The following is a 21,503-nucleotide window of genomic DNA, read 5'->3' as shown; positions in this document are numbered from 1 at the left end:
GGAGGGTAAGATGAGCAATTCCAAGAGAACAAGTGGAGATGACCAGACCAACCAGCAATAGGAGTGGGTGACACCGAGGGGTGGCCACAGGGACAGCAGGGCTGAGACATAAAGCCCTCTCGTGGGTCTTTCCTTTCCCAAGCACCATTCTCACTGCTTCTATCAGCTCCTTACTCCAAGTCCCTGGAATTATTATTTTTTCCACCATTAAGTTTATTGGTACACTTTAGGTATAAAATACATTTACATACATCATTGGGATCTTGTACCATTACATGAGTATCTTGGTTCTTATTTTTTTTCCCCCTTTCCCTGCCCTTCCCTCACCCTCTCCACTGCTCCCCACTTGCAAAGATCCCGTTTCCATTTTTTCCCCTTTCTCACGTATTTTTCCCCTCTTTCCTCTCCCACCTCCCACCTCCCCCACCCCCCTAGACCTTTACTTCCTATGACACAATATCAATTACACATTTTTAAAATTAAAATATCAAGACCTAGGAGACATTACCATAGATTTTACAGAATTTAAAAGGATATAGAAAGCATATTTCAAAAATCTATTTTGAAATAAATTTGACAACTTCTAAGAAGTACCTTGCATGACAAATTAATGAAACTAAATCTGGAAGAAATATAAAATTTGAATAGCACCTATTAAAGAAATTATATTCCTAGCTTGAAAACCTACCTATATGACAACAACAGACTCATATACATTTTAACTGATAAATTATATCAAACATTTAAAGCAGAAAGAAAAAGGAACACTTCTCCTCTCATTTTAGGAAATCAACATTGTACTAATCCTAAAAGTGAATAAAGATAATAGAAGAAAAAAGTATGAACATAGATAGAAATTTGTTTAACAAAACAAACTATTAGAAGTCAGATCTGTCAGGATGTAGAAAGTGGTTTTGTTATAGGAATAGCTGTGTTGGTTCAGCCTTGGAAGATCCACCCCCAAAAGTCATCATTTTAACAGAGGAAAGGAAAAAGCCATATGATCCTGTCACTAGTTGGAGAAAAAGTATTGGACTAAATTCCACAGCTGTTCATGGTAAAAGCTATCAGGACACTAGAAGTAGAACAGAAACTTCTCAACAGATTAAAGACATGTACTCCATACTTCCAGTGAAAATGCCTTATATGAATGGAGAAGATACAATGTTTTCTCCTTAAGTGGGGAGCAAGGGCAGATATGCTTACTCTTTATCTGTCCATTCAACTTTGAAACCTAGGCCCAACCAAAATAGTCTGGTAATAAAATGACACAATTAGGATAGGATTGGCAAAGTAGAAGCAAAATCTTTATATGTAGATGAAATACTAGAAATCTCTAGGAGTCCCTAGAACTTGTATTTGAATTTAGCAGGATTAGAAAACACAAGGTATATATAAAAATTCAGGTCTGTGTATACTTGCTATAAATGAAGAACTGGATATTGAAATTTAAAAGTTATGTAGGAGTACAAAGGACCTAGAAAAGTTAAAAAAAAACCAGTGTTGGAAGACGTTTAGTACCTAATTTTAAGACTTCTCCTAAAGCTACAGTAATCAAGGCAGTGTTGTTGTAAGGAAAGACATATAGATCATTTGAATAAAACAGAGAATCTAGAAATAGGACCACACATATATGGTCCACTGAGTTTTGAAAGATTATTTAACATTAGCATTTTATAGAATATAAACTCAATTCAAGAGCCGAGGAAAAGATAGTGTTTTCAGCAAATGGCACTAGAACACCTGGTATCCATACATAAAAAATTAACCTCAACCCTTTATTTCCATACATAAAAATAACTTGAAGGGATCTATGAACCTAAATATGAAAGACTAAAACTATAAAACTTTAAGAAGAAATTATAAGGGAAAATGTTTATGAATTTAAGGTAAGCAAGAACTACCTAGGATACAAAAAACATGATGTATAAAAGAAAAAAATTGATAAATGAGATTCCATCAAAATTTAGAACTTTAAATGACATCATTAAAATGAAAAGTAGTCCTTAAACAGACCATATTTACAATGCATATAACCTATGAATGTATAAAGAACTCTTACAGCTCATTAATAGGCAGCCAAATTAAAAAGTAGAGATAAGAAGATGATAAATAGCCAGTACAGCACAAGGAAAGGTGTGGAACTCTAGAATCAGAAAAATACTAATCAGTACAATAATAAGATTGAATTATACATTCATTAGGGAGATGAAGTTAAAAGTTTTAAAAGCCTTGTCATGACTTTTTCTTTTTGTTGGATTCTCCCCCTTTGCATTTAATTTGTCACACCCAGTGGATTCATTCTGCTGGGCTTCCTGGGGTTGTGATCCTCATTATCTTTTTTTCCTAGGGTATTGTCTAAAATTTTTTGGAGTGCTGGTTTGGTATTCATGAAGTTCCTGAGGTGCTCTTTATCATGAAAGTACCTTATTTCTCCATCAATTCTGAAAGATAGTTTTGCAGGGTACATCAGTCTGGGTTGGAGGCTGCTTTCTTTTAGGGCTTGAAATACATCACTCCAAGCTCTTCTTGCCTTGAGGGTTTGCATTGAGAAGTCTGCTGTGATTCTGATGGGCTTTCCTTTGTATGTGATTTGTTTCTTTTCTGTCACTGCTTGTAGAATTGTGTTCTTCTGTTGGATTTCTGGAATCCTAACTATTATATACCTATGTGTAGTTTTTTTTTTTATCAAGGCTAGCTGGAGTCCTATATGCCTCACTTATCTGTATGTGAAGTTCTTTTCCCCTGCTTGGGAAGTTTTCTGCCACACCTTCTGTGAACAGTTTTTTTATGTCATCTGCACTCTCTCCTCTTTCTTCATTGACTCCAATCATTCTTATGTTATTCTTCTTTGAATCGTCTAGCAGCTGCTGGATTAATTTCTCATGTTCCCTTACAATTTTAAAGCAATTTTTCTTTTCCTGGTCACTAATTGCAACCTTATCTTCTATATGTGAAATTCTATCCTCACATTGGTTCATTCTGCTGTGCAGACTTTCAGTGGAGTTTGTAATCTCCTGGAAATCTGTTTGCATCTGTTTTATGGATTCCATTTGTTTCCTATGTTGGGATTCCATCATGTTCCTCAGATCCTCTATTTTTTTTATCTGTGTCCTCTCTAGATTAATTAATTATGTCTTGCACTATGAGCACAATCTTTGCTGTTAACTGAGTAATTATTTCTGATTTCATTTTTCCCAGATCCTCTTTTGTTGCCAGTTCAGAGAGTCCAGGTAGTTGAGTATCAGATTGTTCCATCTTGTTTCCCTTTGGGGTTGCTGTAGGTGATCCGGAAGTCTGTTTTTCAGGCTTGTTTACATGTCTTCTCATTTCCACGGGGGGGGGGGGTGTGCCTCACCCACGTGGCTCACATTCGCTGCCCTAGGATCGTGGAATGGCGGTGGGTGATCTTCTTTCCAGGTGCTGGGACTGGCTCAGCTTCTCTGCCCTAGGAGCATGGAATGGCGGCGGGGGAGCTTCCTTCCAGGTGCTGGGACTGGCTCACCTTCTCTGCCCTAGGAGCACTGAATGTCAGTGGGGGAGCTTCCTTCTGGGTGGTGGGACTGGCCCAGCTTCTCTCCCCTAGGAGTGTGGAATGGCGACGGGGGAGCTTCCTTCTGGGTGCTGAGACTGGCTCACCTTCTCTGGCCTTCTCTGCCCTAGGAGCGTGGAATGGTGGCCTCCATGGAATTATTTGCACTTTTCAGAACTCTAGGCAAGAAGTCCTGCCAGGAAGCCATCTCAGACCCACTAGTCAGGGATCTGTTCCTGTCCCAGGCCAGTTTCAACTTCAGGTCATGCCCCATGCACATACTGGGAAACCAGTTCACTGGCTTACACCAGCATCAGAAATGGGATATAAAAATAATAGAAATAACTGGCTAGGTCACATGTAATAAGTTTCTATAAATTTATTTTGAGACATACCTACTTACGTCCGCATGTATATATACCTATGCATAGGATTCACTTATGTGTAAGATCCACCTATGTGTGAAAAATATTTCTGTGCATAGTTTTATCTTCAGAACATGCTAAGTTTTGGGAATCAGACAAAACTGGATTCAGATTCTGGTTCTAATACTTAAGCTATACACTTTGACATAACCTCTATATTTTGATGAGGATAATACCTTCTTTATAAGATGCATAGGAAGATTTAGTAACTCATTGATTTGAAAACAGTAAAAAAGACTTTCTCAGTGCAGAAAAAGGATAAGAACCCATGCACAGGTTATCATTCTGTGAAAAGACACTGAGGTATCCATTCATTCATTTACTCATTCCTCCACCAACTGACCCAGCACATATCAGTCACACTTATAACATGCCAGGCACTATATTAAGCATAGAAGAAACCAAATAGACCTGGTACCTGATCTAATAAATTCCAAGTCTGATAAGATAAAGTACTTAATAAATAAATCTAAATAATTAAAACTACAGTTGAGGAAACAAATAGAAGAATTGATAGAAGACAAAAGAGGAGAACTCATAGAGATAGAAGAGCTTTGATTGAGGAGGTGACATTCAAGCTGAGACTAGAAAGATGAAAAGGAGCCAGCCATAGCTTAGCAGAATGGCAAAGGAAAAAGAGTATTTTTCCAGGTAAAGATATCCATGGCATACACAAAGGGCCCGTGGTGGAAGGCACTGAGCAAGGTGAGTGAACTGAGAAGTCATTGTGGTTGGGATGTAGAGGGCAAGTGTCAAGATCTGTGAGAAACCTGGAATGCTCTAAGCATGGGACTGTTAAGGCCACAGTAATCTCAAAAGAGCAGTAGCTGTGTGGAGAATGGATGAGGAAGGCAGGCATGGAAGCAGCAAGCCCCAAGGAGGAATGTGAGGATGAGGTGTTTATGGGGTGCCCTCAAGACTGAAGAAGGGTGAGTGGCATCACAGGGTGAGTCTCAGGAAGCATGAATATCAAGTAAGGCAGTGAATAAGGTGCTTCCTATGATAGATCTCCAACAATGCATACAGTGCTGCACAGAAATGACATTTACAGGGCATTCACAGCGGGTGTCGGACGGATGAGTTATCAAACAGCTTTGCAGTTTCTGACACTCTAATGTGATCTACTGACACCAGACATGAGCTCCTACAATCCTTGGGGACCACTCTAAACAAATAATGTGATCACCCAGTTGCAAAGTCCCTTCTGCCAATTTACCAGCTCAGAGGCACAGTGTAGCAGCTTTCTGCCTTAGAGAACAGGTGTTAATTACCTGTATTATTTATTCCCAAATTTGGGATAAAGCAAATAAATGGTCGAGTGCTTTCAGTGTCCCTGGAATCTCAAGACCTCGATGCTTTCCCAAGAGCCATGAACCCAGGGTGGAGAGTGACCCACCGCCAGCTCCAGTTCTAGTCTGTACCTTTCCACATCAGCTCTCAGGCTTATTTTTAAATTGGCTCAGTCACTTTCCAGTCTGGGATCTTGGGCAAGTTCCTTAACCCTTCTTTCCTTTAGCCTCCTCTCCTGAAGAGGGGGTAAAATTAGTACATACCTCACTGGATTAGTGTCAGGTGTAAATGATACAATTCATGGAAAGTTTCAGAAAAGTAGAAAGCATTGGTTAGAGATGTGGTTTTGGCAGCAGCATAGCTGTCTACAAACCTTCCACCCATCTCTCCCTCAGGGTTAGTGACACAAACTTCATAGGAGAATCCAAGGACAACAGCTGGGGCACTGCTGATACTCAATAAAAGTTCCTTCTTGCCCATCTTCTCAGCAAGTGTTCCATTCACCCTGAACTTCCAGGACTGTGATCCTGAGCCACAGCAAGCTCATCCTGCTGGTCCTACATCAGAAGGTCTGTCTCACCTCCCCATCTCCCCTGGGGACCACTGCTGGTACCTGATGCAATTACTCTTTCATCCCACCACCCTAGATCCTGAAAAGAGAGTGAAAAGCAGATAAAAGTCTTTATTTTGCATCACTCCTGGCTCACTAAGAGGACTGACTTTGACAGACAAATGAATTTGGGCCAATGTTAATTAGCAAAACAAACAAACAAAAAAGAGAAGATTGTACACATAAAATATGAACAACTGTATAAATATAGATCAGATGGGTCTATGATAACATAAGAATAGTCAGCTTGGGTTGCCTCAATACATCTGTGTGGTAAAGTACATGTAGAATCCCTTGAGAGTATGAAACACAGCTTTTAAATGAGTAGTCATGGAAGTGCTTAACAAAACTACAAATGTGTGTATCCACTGATACAGGGATTCTGCTTTTAGAAACATATCTGTCCTACAAGAATATTATCAGTTTTGCAGGAGTATCTATCCAGTTTCCTACCCAGCTAGATATGTTTACAGAGATGTCTGTTGATTCATGGCAAGTCCAGAGAATGAAGATAATGGCCAACAACAGGGGGAGGATAGTAAAGTACGCTTTGGTATATTGAGTATTATGGGATTCTATACAGACTTCAAAAGGAATAGGATAGGTATTCATGGCTGGCACAGAAAGATACTTTATGACATACTGTTTGGTAAACTATCACATTGCTGAAGACACATGTAAGTGATATGATCTGGAGGCAAATATATCCATATATGTTTGCAATGTCTATATTAGGGAATCCTAAAAGAATGTAAATCAAACTATTATGACAGATTAGTCCTTGGGTCCTACCAGTGAAATAGAAGAGACAAGAGTAGAGCTTTTAGTTGTTGTTTTACACTAATCAGACTTCTTTTTTCTTTCTCTTCTTCCTACCTTTTTCCTTCCCTTCTCCTCTTTTTGTTCCCTCTCTCACACTGTCCCTCCCTCCCTCCCTCTCTCCATTCCTTGCCTTGCCTTCCTTCTTTCTGTCCCTCCTTCTGCACTGTGCTACAGGACGCTAGCACTTATTCTTTCTATTGTATTTTGACACTTGCTTTACAGGGAATACCAAGCCTCTAGATATTTGCTTACACTTTGCAGAACTTGTGGCTCTGTCCATGTAATCCCACAGGAGAGAGAGAATCTCAAGGTTCTCTCCTGAGGACCATCTAAAACAACCAAGAAAATGCCTCATTTGAGCTGCTCCTACTAGGTCTCATTAACCTGAGAATGGCATTGTCCCTCTTCTATCCAAGCAGGGAAGACTAGAAGCTCAGGGACTGTAACACTGCTGGAAGAGTCTCCAGCACCGCCCCTGCAAAAGTGTGACTAGCTTCCTACTTGGAATCAAGAGTGTGTCCTCAACTTGCTTCTTCCTGTGCTCCGCCTAATAGAGCCCATTTAAGTGACCATGAAAAGAATTACTTTGTTGAGATAAAAGCAGTTGAGATAAGGACCTGGAGACACAGAGTGGCTAAAGAGATTTGTCAAGCCATGTTCGTGTCAGTGAACACACGAGCAGGATTGAAATCTAAGCCTGCTCCTCTGTACTTTGCCAGGATACACAAACCTCACATATTGTTGCAGTTCCTTTATCATTTCTAGAACAAAATATCAAACACCCTCAACTTAAAGGAGAGGTTTATTTTGGCTCATAGTTTTTTTAAACATTTGGCTCACAGTTCGCTGGCTCCAAGGCAGAAGAAGCATGTACAAGGGCCTGGTAAAGAAATGGTACTTAACTTAGTTACTTTCTTGTTGCTGGGACAAAATACCTGACATCTCAAATTTAAAGGAAGAAAGGTTTATTTTGGGTCACAGTTTGTAGAGGTTTCAGTCTATATTCAGCTAATTCCAAGGCAGGGAAGCATGGCTGAGTGGCATGGAAGAGGAGAAACAGCCCATGGCATGGCAGCAGGAAGCAGAGGAGGATGAAGGGAGGAGGAGGGAGACTCTTCCAGGCCACACCCCCAGCGACCCACCTCCTCCCACCAGGCTTCAATTTCCACTATCTAATCCAGCTATAAACCCATGTGTAGACTAATCCAGTGATGACTATCACACCCCAATGATACCAGCACCTCCCCAAAGCCCCATGTATGAGTGCATGAGACTCTGGGAAGACATCTAGATATAAACCATAATACTACTCATCCCATGGCGGCCAGAAGGCAGAGAGAGAATCTGTGGAGGTAAGTATACCCTTCCAGGCCATGTTTTCTATGACCTATCTCCTCCAACCAGGCCCTACCTCCTATAGCACATTCAGCTATGTACTTATTAGTGTATTTCACTTATGAGTAGAGTAGCTTCATGAGCCAAGCACCTTCCAAAGCCCCACCTCTGAACACACTTTTAGGAAATATTAGATTTAAACCATAACATATATCCACCCCTAATTCTCTTTAGACAATTACTAGTTGATGTTTCTAAATGCTCATGTTACAGTTTCAGAGAATGTGAGCCAAGCTTTATTATTGCTTGGAAAGAGTTCTACTTGAAGGAGGAGAGACATATATAATCCTCAAGGGGAAGCAGGTCTGAGACTGCACAGATCTAGGGTATGCCCTCCAGGAGGGAAGCCAAGAGCCCCCTCCTCTACTTCTCAGGAGCCAGACTGAGTACACTCTGGATGTGGCATCATTCTATCCTCTGCACTGTCCCTGTCATAACAGTAATGTACCTACTTTCTCTTTAGATTAACTGATAGAGGGTTTGGTGGCAACTGAAATGTGTAGCACCTAACATGGCAAGACTTTGTCCTCCTTAAGAAGCACAGGACTTTGAATCCACCAACCCCCAATGAAACTGGCAATTACGCTGATGTTTTGCAGCCCATTCTGATCATGCATGATAGATATTGAGACAGTTGTCGAGAACAAAGGTCTTTCTGGCCAGCCAACTGAGCTTGGGGTTTTGGACCTGAGCACGTAGCTCACCTCTAACACATCTTCCTTGTGTGGTACAGACATATCCATGACCCTTATTCAACCTTTGGCTCCTGTTTCCTAGCCCCTCCCCCCATGTTTACAGATTCTCATAATGTTCTCTGAGGACAGAGGTTCTGCTCTTCTCACCTCTGTCTGGGTCTACCATGGTGTTGGGTACAACATAGCCCTTTTAAAGTGGAATGAAAGATATGAGTACCAGTAAAGGCATTTTGGGTATGGCACAGTGGCTATGATCCCTACACTTCCCATGTGTTATCTCATTTAAGCTTCCCAATAACACTACAAGACAAAATACTAGCATCTTTGATGGGAGAGGAATATGTTAACTGCCCAACGTCACAGAGTTGGTAATACTAGATGGGAAAGTCTATCTTCCAATCGATCTGGCTCCTGAGGTATTATGCCTACTAAGTGAAGATTCTTTTTCACCAGAATGCCCTGCCTTCTATGGTGGGCAGGGAGGGAGGAAAAGAGGGAATATGGATGGAGTTAAGCAGAGAGGCAGTCAAATAATTTTACTGGCATTGACATGCCTCCCCATTTTGAAGATGTCTGTTGCTTTTCACCTGAAACTTCGTGGAAGTAAAAGGGATCAAAATACAGTATGTATTACACAATGTTATGTACCAATATCACCTGATGAATATATTCATTATGTATCACAAACATATACTGATAAAAATTTTAAATGAAATGCTGTGTAAGAAATTTGGCCACGTATGTGCATGTGTGTACATGCATGTGTGCGTGTGTGTGTGTGTGTGTGTGTGTGTGTGTGTGTTTTGGGGGAGATGGAGAAGGGAGAAAATGTGCCTATATTAGGTGTATCTTGGCACCTGTTCTTGGTGGCCACTTAATTGGCATCAATGATTCTTCCTGAGTATTTTATTCAACCTTTCTGCTCTTTTCCAGGATTGAGTCACCATTATCAATGGTCTCTGATAGCCCTTTCACTTATAGGGTCTCACTTGAGGACACTGAAAAATCTTGCAGCCGGGAACTGAGTCCTCTGAACTCTAATTGATACTTGGATTTATCTTGATTGACTGATCAATTTTTTCAATCATCCAGCCAACAAGTTTTTCTAGAGTGTCTATTTAATAGTGTCATCCATCATGCTGGACACTGTTAAAACAAAGGTTAAGGACGTTGTTCTTGCTTTCAAAGATCTCCAAGTGTAGTCTAGGAGACAGAAAGAGAAACTGATTATCACTGTATAACATACTAAGTGCCAAGGTCAATATCCACAGAAGTGTATCGATAGAAACACAACATCTGGCCAAAGGGGAGATGACAATTTCATAGTAGCTGCGAGATGGAGGAAGACTTGAGAGCAATGTTGTAGCTGAATTAAGAAGCCACTCAAAAGCCCAGCTAAAACTTAAGGTCTGAGGTCTTAAACCTAGTTCTTGGGAGTTCTACATCTATCATTTGCCAGGCCTTAGGCTAAGTATTTCACACATATTTTATATCTAATCCTCTCATTAGTCCTTCATAGAGGAAATGAGCTCAGCACATTGGAGTCCCATTTTTCCAAGATCACATTGTAAATAAAGCAGGCAGGATTTTAACCCAGGCCGAGATAACTCTAAAATCCATGCTCTCATGCTCTGCATCATTCTGCTTCCTCTCTGAGTTTCTAGGCTTGACAAAAATCTCCCCTATTTAAGAAGTCCTAACTGTTCCTCTTAGCCACTGAGCATCAGGGAAAGATGGAAAAAAGAGGAGAACCTAGGAACAAAAATGGAGAACGTAAAGTCCACAACCATCAAGGGTTGGACCAAGAAATGAGGTGTGTGCTTCCTGATTCCCACAAGAGGAGGTTAAGTATCTGAAATGGCATTTCCAGGACCAACTTTTAACTCACCATCCTCAGCTCCTCAAAGACAATGAAGAGAAAGAAAGAAAAAATAACCAAAAAACTATACCTAGGATGTATTTGCCTAAAGGAAATTATCCCAGCCCCATTTACATACAAGGTGAAGACACTTCATAAGAGCAAATATAAACCCATCTCTGCTTAGGCTTTGTCCTCAAGCAGGACAAAGAAAATGGACCTTTGCAACAACATGTATGAAAAAGAGTGAGAGGTATCAGTCATCACAGACCCCAGTGTGAGTAAGCAACAGCTGCAACGAACAAATGTGACCTCAAGCTGCATCAACAGGAGCCTAACATCTGTCCAGAGGGAGGGGAAATCACTGTGCTCAGCACTGGACTTCCCCACAGGCTGATGATGGACGCCAGCTCTGTATTTTAACACCAGGCCATGACAAGTAAGACTGCGGCCAGAGGAAAGTGGCCAGGATGGTAAACGCTCTGAAAAGCATTTCACGTAAGAGAGCTGAAGAAATTGCCATTGCTTTGTAGATTGACTTACAGAAGTTACAAGGTCCTTTTTAAAAAAAAGTTCCCAAGAAGGAAGACCAAATTTTCATTCTTTGTAGACAGAGAGGCCCAAAGACACAGATTTCAAGTGCTAGGGGAGAAAACTTTCAATAGTGATAGCTAGAAATGAGACAGATTCTTGAAGAGTAAGAAAGTTGTCCAAGGAGGTAATCAAGAAACACTGGAGAGTGGATGGACTCTGTCCTCTCTGAGTCTCTCAAAACTCCAATTCCAGAAAGGCTGACACTTTTTTGCCCGTGTACTATTGAAGGGCCTGGGAAGACAAACTCTGATTGTCAAAAAATAAAATAAAATAAAATAAAGGTGGGGCATGGGTCTGAAATGGCTTATCTGTGACCACACTGGTGGGACCCCACCCACTCGGTTCCTGCACCTCTTCCCACTCCCCAGAATCTCCCTCAAAACGTGGGACGTTGCCAGCGGGACTCACCTTTCTTCTCAAATTCCACCTGGTCTTCCCCTGGCCGCCCCAGGCTGTCCAGCGTGGGGGTGGCCTGGCCGCCGAACTCGTCCTCGCGGGAGACGTGGTTGGTCCTCCGCGGCAGGTCCTCCTCCTCCTCGTAGTCGTAGTCATCCAAGATGGGGGTCTCCCGGATGGGCACCCCGATGACGGAACTGTGGGCCTGCAGCCGCGACGAACGGAAGCTCTCCCGGGCCTGGGGCCCGAGCAGCACAGACGGGATGTAGTGGATCTCGTGAGTGGCTTCCGTGCTTGCACTCTTCTGGGGGATGCGGCGCCGCTTCTGCCAGCGCCGCTGGGCATACAGTGCCACCGTGAAGACCAGCAACAGCAACAACAGTGCGATGAGGCCACCCTGGAGCAGGAAGGAAAAAGGGGAAGCAAATGGGCCAGTGTTCGTTGTCCTGGGAGACCAGAAGGGCGTTCCCCATCCATGACGGTGGGCCAGAATCCCTGACGGCCTAATAGCGCCTCAGGAACCACCAACCATGGCTTTGAAACTAGAAAGACACCACTCACGCCAAATCTGGCTCTTTCACCAACATGCTGTGTAATTCTGGGCAAACTGCCAAACTTCTCTGAGCCTGGATTTTCATTAAAGCATGAGTAAGATTCCCTGATGTTTCTTTTTCATGAGGTTGACATGAGGAAGGAATGATGATGGTTATGGCCATGTAAGAGCAATCCAGCTAGCTAAATGTTGGGAAGTCAGGGCTGCAGCTTCACATGGGTATCTAATCCTGGACTCTGCCTCCTACCACCAGTGACCCCAGGATAGTTGCTCAAGCTTTCTGGACCTTGTTTCCTTATCTCTATGATGAATTCACTCTGGGCTCAAGAGCCAGTAACTTTGCTACATCCTGCTGCCAATACAAGAGAAAATTATTAAATCAAAGATAATTTCCACTATATCTTTTACATTTTCAAACTCACTGGTCTTTTAAATCTCTGGCTATCAAGAAGGGGTCTGGGACAAAATAAGTGCTTAAAAAAGTGTGTGTTGAATAAATAAATGACGGTAGGAATGAATGAAAAAGGACCTTTCTAGGATTCTTTTAATCAGAAGTTTAAGGTGAACACATCTGTCTCCTAAATGCTTGGGTTGGCATATTGTGTATTACTTTGAAATAAGGTCATGTGTTTTTAAACATATTTTAAATGATTCATAAAAATCCTGGAATGACCTGCTCTGATTTCCTTAAGAGCAGATGCATTTCCCAACCATGACTATTCCCCCAGGCACCTGGTGAGGGCGAAAAGTGGAAGGTTTGCCTCCTCCGCCCTGCCCTCATCCCCTCTGTGCCAGGAACACTTCCTCTGACCAGGAGGGAGGCCTTCACCTGCTGTCTGACTTCCCCTAGTTTATATCACAGTTCATGTCGGCGAGACTGAGGGCTGTAACGAATTACAGCAGTGTAACATGTAGATTTTAGAAGGGACACCTTGGGATGTAGGAGAGAAGAAAAGGCTCAGAAACTTAGATGGTGAGAAGCAGAGCAAGACCTGAGAATCATTTTTGTGCATTTATTTTGTTTGAGTGTGTTTTTAACTCTAAAGCCTATATTCTTTCACCTCTACCTATGTGGTCCATTGCTTCCCTTTAACATTTTTTTATTGGGGGCTAACATGATTCTTGATAGCTATCCCTATAAAATGCCACCAAGAACACAGATGTTCACCCTGAATTGTGATATTGGGGGAAAAGTGACTGGTTCTAGGATACCTATACTTAGGATAACCCTAAGCTATCATTTCATTTTGCAGGGCCCTCAGCTCACTAAGACAGAATTTGTCACTGCTACTGAGGTGGGGAGTGGTGAGTTGGTCAAAGCTCTACCTTGATTTTGGCAGTGAGCAACTTCAGAAGCTCCAAGAAAGTTTCCATGGATGTCAAAACTTATAAACCAACAACACAAGTCAAACATGGCCCAAATATGCATATTTAGGTGTTGATGTGTGTAGACCTTGTCAAATAATATGCATGAGTTGCAAACTTCCTGGTAGAGGGAGGTGAGATGGGAGTCAATGGGGGTGGAATACTTATTGGTGTTTGGCAAATACACACTGTAGGGAAATTTGAAGACATAGTCCCTACAGGGTTGTTGTGCAAAGCAAATATATTTCATTCCTCACAAAGTGAAGAGTGCTGTGTATAAGCAAAGGAGCTCTAGAAAATCCTGTGGCCATCTCTGTCCTCTGGGCCATTCCACCCAAGGAAAGCAGGTGTGTGACTCAGAAGCAGGAAGACACTGTCCTCTGGATCCCCCTTCACTGCCCTTGGCTGCTGTCCCAACCCACTCCTACGGAGTCCTACACCTGCTCTTTACCGGTGTTTGTCACCAGGGAAAAGCAAGTGGAAAAGCAGGAGCAACCAATAGAGGCTAGCAAGGCCACAGTGTCCAGCCTCTGAGCAAACACAGGTCCTGGTGGTGGAGAAAACACTGCCGGGCAAGAGGGTCACCAAGGCAGGAAGAGAAGACACAGAGCAGGCTGTGGATTTCAGAAAGCAAGTTAAGAAGAGACTTGAGGGGTGGTGAGCCCAGGTCCTCCTGGCTTCAAGAATGACCTGATGCCAAGCCCAATTTGCGCTGTGCTCACCCTGGGGCTGCCCAAGACAAACAAAGTTGGAGACATGGCTAAAAGTCCCCCAAAATAAAAAATGCCAGTCGATTAGGTAAGGGATTGCTTCTGGGAGACTGAGCTGTACAGGTATGGGAGTGATTTTGAAAATTTCACCAAGCTATTGGGCAGGAAATCAGGCAGAGGCACAAGAGGGAAGTGTGCCCTCTGCTCTGGCATCTTCCTTCCACAAGTCTCTCTATGCAGATTGCATGCCCCTCCTGTTTGTTACTGACAGCGAGTCTCAAATTCCCCAGCAGAGCCAAGCAAGGGTGAGGGCAGGAGATGTCAAGGGCAGAGTGGTGTGACAGGAAAAACCCATGTCTGGGGCATGCAACTCCCTGCCTCCCTGCTCGCTGTTGGCTGTGACAAGTGTGTTGCAATATTTCACCTCCTTGGGCTCCCAGAGGCTCCCTTTACAATGGTGCTGGTTGTGCTCAATGTGAAAAGTTATGCTAAGGATTAAACAACGTAGTAAAAGATGGGGGCAAAAAGTTTGGCACCACAACAGTCAGCAAGTACCAGCCTCAGTCCTCCAGCTCTCCTATTCCCTTATTCCAAACCAAATCTTTCTACCACAGCCTCTGGCTTAAACCTCTTCCCTAGCTCCCCAGGCTCCTCAGAATAATGTCTCAGCTTCCTAGCTTGATACTCAAGGTCCTTCACTGGATCCTTACTTCCTTCTCCTGCCTAGGTTCCCCAAAAGCCTTACGTGTCCTATCTGACATACCCTGTCCTGGAACTACAAAATGGTTCATTTCCTTCCAAAGTGTGATCCTCTCACATCTTCATGGACCATTCCTTCAGCCTAAAACATGCTTTCATTATCTGGAATCCCGGAAGGGGATGTTATTTGGAATTTGGATCTCTTCAGGGACAATTGGTGAAGGTTAGATCACATCAGATCCTAAATTCAATGACTCGTGTTCTTATAGGACACAGGGACACACAGAAAACAATAGTGTGATGATGAAAGCAGACTGCAATGATCGGTCTACAAGCCAAGGGAAGCCGATGGACCACTACAGACTGGGACAGCTTCTCCATCAGAGCCTCCAGAAGAAGCAAGAATTTTCTTGTTGATATCTTAGTGTTGAGATTTGTGGCCTTCTGAGCTGACGAAGAGTAAATTTCTTTTGTTTTAAGCCACTCAGTTTGTGGCAATTGGTTATGGCAGCACCAGAAGCTGATCTTTGCAGCTCAACTCACCCCGGCCTCTCAGCTTGGAGATCACTTCCTTGGGCAGCACCTTTATTTTAGGCTGTATTTACCCAGCCTAAGTTGTGGTGCTTGCCCCTGAAAAGGTGCATAATAAACATCTAGAAGCCTAAAATCTTGACTAGACTCACCTGAGGAATACAAATACAAGACCTTGAGCTAGCTTTTACCCCAGCATAAACATGGCCCCTGAACAAACCTTATATTAGCGCTCTTTGTTGTTCTGCTTTTTTTCCAACACTGACAACTGCAGCCAATTTGCTTACTCATACAATACCAAAAACTGAAAAATTGTAGAGTTTAAAAATAAAAAGCACCCCCAAACCACCCCAGTAAGAGAGCCTTCTGAAGAGTCAAACTTAGAATGCCATTCATCCTGGCCTCATTTTAATCTATTTTTCATGTTAAAATATCCAGGCACAGGAGAAGGAGCCAGAGAAAGGAAAGAAAGGGACAATGTGAGAAATGCTTTATTTGACAATGTGTCATTCGGAAACTGATTATTTCTGTCTCTGGCCTTTTTAATATTCCCTCACAACGGCCAAGCCACAAGGGGATTTGGTATTCTAAGACTGGATTTATAATACTCTGTTCAGCAGTGATAAGAACACAGGCCTTTAATCCTCAGAGCTGTGAACATGCATATTCTCCCAAGTAATGTCCTTTCCTTCTCTCCACTTGTTTCTGGTCCCTGGCAGCCAGCCCTGCAATGGCTGTGGACCGGTGATCCACAGGGTGTTCTATCTGGCCATTCACCGAGTGACAGAGCTGGAAAGGTAGGGGTCTGGGGCTCCAGGTTCTCGAAGTCTCTCCTCAGGCCTCATTCTGTGTTAAGCTGGAGGGATTATCAGAAAACAGTTCAAACCCTTAGTGTTATGGTCAGGGGAACTGAGAGGCTCAGAGAATGCAAGTGACTTCACCAAGATCACAGAACATCTTGTAAAGTTTTAGAGGTCAAATATGCAGCTGCTACCCTGCAAAGCCGCTAAGAAATATGTGAATCATATTTTGCAGAATTTGATCTATAAAATAGTTTCTATGACCTTCCATTTCTATCCATTCTATGGCTGTCCTATGTCCCAGTTTTCATTGTGATAATTTTAATACATGCTGAATGATCTCCTAAGCTTTATTTTCTTTCTTCCACAATTCTCAATTCATCTTCCCTAACATAACCAAAGCACAGCTGGAAACATATCTCCTCCCCATTGACTAAGTTGGAAGTCCAGCAATTTGTAGCTCTTGTGGAGCAAGCAGGCTTTCATCTTTGTGAATAACCTAGTCTCAAATGTATGCTTTTAATATATTCTTGAGGAGCCACAGTTTATTTTTTCTAAGCACTAAAGTGGCAGAATCAACTCTATGTCTTAGACAGATCACATTGGACCAGATAGAGAGCCTGGAGTAGGGAGACCAGCAAGGTAGCTGCTGACTATGAGTTATGACTCTGGTTTTCAACTGGTATCTATGTTGCTCCAGGAGCCATTTGGAACTGGAGATGTGTTTGGTTGTCACAGCTTAGGGTGAGGGTGCTAACTGTATCCTGTAGGTAAAGGTTAGGGAAACTAAGCCTTCTACATACACAAGAAAGTCACAAACGAAGAATTACCTGGTCGCAAATGCCAATAGTGCAATGGTCGAGAATCCCTGGTCCAAGAGAGAAACAGTGATGCCTGAAACTAGGACAGTGGAGGTAATCATCCAGCCAATGGGGTAGATACAACACATATACAGGAGAATGGGAGGATTTGTGCTCGACTGTCAGGGAAGACGGAGGAAGATGAAGGAAACAACCTGGCAGTGATATCTGGATTCTGTTGCTGGATTAAAGAGGAATCTATGTCCCTATTAATTTTTCCTCTATAATATTCAGAAAGTTATGCAATATCTTAAATTAACCCGTAATCAAATGAAAAGTTATATTTATATTTATAGATATACTGATTAACTAAAAAAGACTAAAAGATGATAACAGACAAAAATCTATGCATATATATACATATTCATATCTATAAAAATATACCCACACCTATCTTTAAGTCTCATTAACTATACTTCTTAATATTTATTTCTTTGCCTCTAGACAGACTGCATGACCTATTTAAGGAAAATAAACATTAAGCAAAATTAAATATTTTTCTTTTAAGCAAGTCATCCACTATCTATTATAGACATTATTTCATTTCCCAACCTAATGCCAATGAGTAAACTGAAAACACAGAATAGTTCTTTGAAATGCACTCATCCTCCAACCATGGCTGTCCCACTTAACCATCCTTAATCATTTTAGACTGGGTCAGTAAAGGAGCCAAATAATAGGGGAGCACTCTGAATCTACAGAGATCGGTCAGGTTGACAGCTAACAGACACTGTGGGTGTCCATGTGTGCCTATCCTCCAGTCAGACACAGGTTTGATCGTGGCTGCACTATCTTTTAGTTGTGCATTTGGGGATAAATCACTTGAGTTTCTTCAGTTTTCTCACCTATACTTGTTTACTAACACCTAACTAAGAAGGTTAAATGAGATTGCATTATACAGCACATTTAGTAAAATGACTTGCACCCAGTGGATCTCAGGGAATATTAGCATCCATATTGTTGATACAGAGCTTTGCTTCCTAAAAAACAAGTTAGATACAGCATAGTAATGAGGCCTCCCTGCCCCTTTCATCATAGTATGAGATATTCTCTGTACAGGCTCCCAGCTGCATTTCTACTTCCATTTCCAGTTGTGAGACTGTGACCGTGGCCCTTTCCTTCTTTAGGGTGGGTTGGCAAAATTAGATGGTTTCTGATAGTCATTTTAACTCTAATATGCCAGGAAATTAGAAAGATCAAGCTGAATTTGAAACTGGTTTTAAAAGATGAGACACATACAGTGTATGCTGTGACATCCTGCCTGGCTCTACAGGTATAGATGCAGGTATTAAACCAGCTAACCATCCTGATTCCTATGCTTTAGATTCTGCTGCTCCCACTGCCTGAAATTTTCTTTCCTTATGTGTTTACCTAGTCCTTTAATCTTCAGTTCTTGGACTGTTAGCTCTCTGAAATCAGGCTCCTCTAGCTGGGTTAAGAGCTTCCACCTGTTAGGTCCCACCGTGACTCAGACTTTGTGTGCCAGAGCACATGGCAAGTTGAATAGTAGCTTGACTGACCTTCCACCAGCAGAGCACACCTTGAGGGTATCCTTCACCAATTCTTTGTCCCCAGCCTTGTTCAGGATCTGGCACCAGGCAGACCTCTTTATACATTTATTGTAAGCTATACTGAGAAAGAGTTAAGGGAAGGACCTTTATTTTTTCCTGCATAAATGTGGTTATTTCATGGCAAACTGTAGCTCCTCAATTACTTGTACAAAGAAAGAATGAATGAATCCATTATAAATGCTGCTCTGTGGGTAGGCGACTGAAACACACCTACTTCTATCTGGCAGTCCTCCATCTGTATGTAATAGAGAGCTGAAGATAATTCACAGGAGCCATTTAGCACAAATCAGTATCCCACTCCATATCCTCAGGTGGCCTCTCAAGTTCTGTTTCAAATCCTACTCTGAAGGATGGATAAATGGGGAGGGTGGGAGAAAGTGCGCGTAAGAGGATTGATTTTCTTTCTATTCTTTGAGTGGTGGAGATAAACAGATGAATCTGGGTGGTCAGGGAGAAGCTTTGCCCTCATTTAGTCATTCACCAGGTTAAGGACATGCCTGGAAGCAGCCAGGCCCAAGTTCAGATTTTTACTCTGTCACTTACCAATGATACTACCTTGGAAAACTCTGTATGATGCCCAGTTTTTGCACCTGTAGTATGGGAATGACATTCACTGAAAAGGCTTGTGGTGGGAATTCAGCGACATGTTGTACAAGGTGTCACATGGTCCCTGACCTGTAGGAAACATTCCATACACAGCTCTCACTGGCTTGTTATTACTTAATTGTTACATCCTGACTCTGCACCAGACCTTCTGTGTAGCTGTAGAAATACACAGACATGCCACTGAAGAATGCACAATTTGGGGAAATAGATAAGTGAGGAGATAATTACTGTAAAGCACAGTTTGATAAGCTCTCTGCCAGAGGGAAACAGTGAGGAGCAAAGTTTCTCTCAGCTTCCAAGTGTAAATCTTAGAGGAAGCGGAAATAAAAAACTTACTTGCATTTCCAATTAAAGACAAATTAAAAGGAGGGGGAGGCTGCCCATCCAATCAAGTATACACAAACCCCAAATGTGATGAAGGACTGAATAACCCACTAAAGAGCATGGGAGTTGTGGCTGGAGCCCCTGTTCTGCCATGTACCAGCTGTGAAGCCTCTCCCAGGTGAATTTTCCTGAGCCTCAGCTTGTTCCTCTAAAAGTGGAAGAGAGCATTCCTCCCCGAATGAAGGTACTGTGTGAATTAAACAAGTGACTGCAGAAAAGGAATCCAATACATCAGTGCTCGGTAAATGATGGCTTCAAGAATTCTGACCTAGGATTAACACACTTGAAAGATATCTGAAAACGTAAGTCTTCATCCTTGCCTTGCCCCCTTTAGAAACTAAAGAAGTCAGCAGAGAGATCATCTGCCCTTGTATTTATGTTTTATTTCACAAGATGGCCACAGCAAGCAAATAAGCTAGGCATTCGTAAGTGAATTCATTTATCAGATGAAGAAAGTGAGCCTCCCACAGGGGCGGTGCACAAGGTTGCAGTCACTTGGTGGCAGGGCAGAGATTTGACTCTAACATCCAAAGTCCATCTGTCGGAAGCTGCTATGACCATCCTGAAATTTACACTGTGTCTGCAGAGTGGGCGGTATGTGAAACCTGCCTCCTGTGCTCAATGCCTTATTCTCCGGGAATGTGTTGCAGGCTCCCAGGCCCGTGGAGAGATCCCTAACAGGGTGTCGACCTTAAAACAAGGTCAACAGAGCTATCTGAAGGGGGAAGGAGACCTAAGACTTGAAAGGAAGGTGGAGGTCCCCAAAAGTGTGGTTAATATTTAATACAGGCAAAATCATTTCACATGAGCTTGCTGGTGACATAAAGTCAGACCGATACTGGTTTCTTGAGAAATTCTAGGCAGAAAAATGAAGTCTCATTAGCAGCAGAGCAGGGGCTAGGTCTTCCACTAAAACATGGAGCCACTGGTGGAGCCTTCCTTCGTATTCCCTGTAGAATAGAATAGTGCTCTCCTTTGTGTCCAACACAGTACTTCTAATCCCTTTCTTTCTTTGACTTTCTGGCCTCCCTCTGCCATTACATTACACCTTAATGTGTTGATTTGTTTATTGGCATAACTGAATGGGATTTCTGTTAGCAAGAAACAGTAGTGATTAGTAATCTCTCTTCCATACCAAGAAAAGCACTCAGTGTGTTGTTGATTCTTAAATATTTTATGGATGGATTCATAAGCGGATAAATGAGCAAAGGGACAGTTGTCTTCCTATGTGGTCGGGTAGCTCCATAAGCACAAGGGCTGGGTCTGAATCACTTCTGAGTCCTGTCTTAAGTCTAGGACTAGAAGGACTAGAAGCCTGGGAAATTCTTAGCGAATGAATAAATCATTGCTGTTATTCCTTTCTTGGTTCCTAGAGAGGAGGTACTAGTTATAGGGGTAATTAGGAGGCAAATATGGTAACTGGCTAGTTATCTCTCTCTGCTTTGAGCTACAGAGGAAAAATTGTCGCAATCTCCCCTTCATTAATCATGTATTTGTAAATACTCAGGGGACACTAAGCCAGAATGTATACCCTCCACAGAAAGCATTGAGAGCCACATCTATTTGCTATTCTTGTGCATATATCAGGACAGAAATAACTTTAAGTAAAAGGGGGCCTCCCTGACGTAGCTTGGAGGACACTAAATTTGGATTCAAATGCTGGCTGACTAGCTGTACAGTCTTGGGGCAGGCACTTTACCTTGCTAGCCTTGTTATGGCCATTTTGTTCCTCTACCTTAAAAATGACCATGACAGCAGGTCTCTCTATGTAAGGATCCCAGTGAAAATCATGTTTAAAAAAGAATTG

The 21,503-nt window shown here is 42.3% G+C and overlaps 1 protein-coding gene across 15 annotated transcripts in view; it reads right to left on the bottom strand.

The window, feature by feature from the left end:
* The window catches only part of Astn2 (astrotactin 2), a 908,742-nt gene that overhangs the window by 712,868 nt on the left and 174,371 nt on the right, over window positions 1–21,503 (bottom strand). For all 15 annotated transcript variants that reach the window (XR_015439761.1, XR_015439763.1, XR_002396623.2 and 12 more), the window contains exon 3: window positions 11,630–12,014. Coding sequence is in view for 12 of the 15 variants with exons in the window: in XM_087182849.1 (XP_087038975.1) it covers window positions 11,630–12,014 (385 nt within the window). In the remaining 3 variants the exon portion in view is untranslated. The remainder of the gene's footprint in view (window positions 1–11,629; window positions 12,015–21,503) is intronic.

This window comes from Heterocephalus glaber, unplaced genomic scaffold (genome assembly GCF_053883595.1).
Source record: "Heterocephalus glaber isolate CG9 unplaced genomic scaffold, H.glaber_assembly_v1.0 deba00001479, whole genome shotgun sequence".
Classification (NCBI taxonomy): Eukaryota; Metazoa; Chordata; class Mammalia; order Rodentia; family Bathyergidae; genus Heterocephalus; species Heterocephalus glaber.
This window is presented reverse-complemented; position numbering and strand designations above follow the sequence as displayed.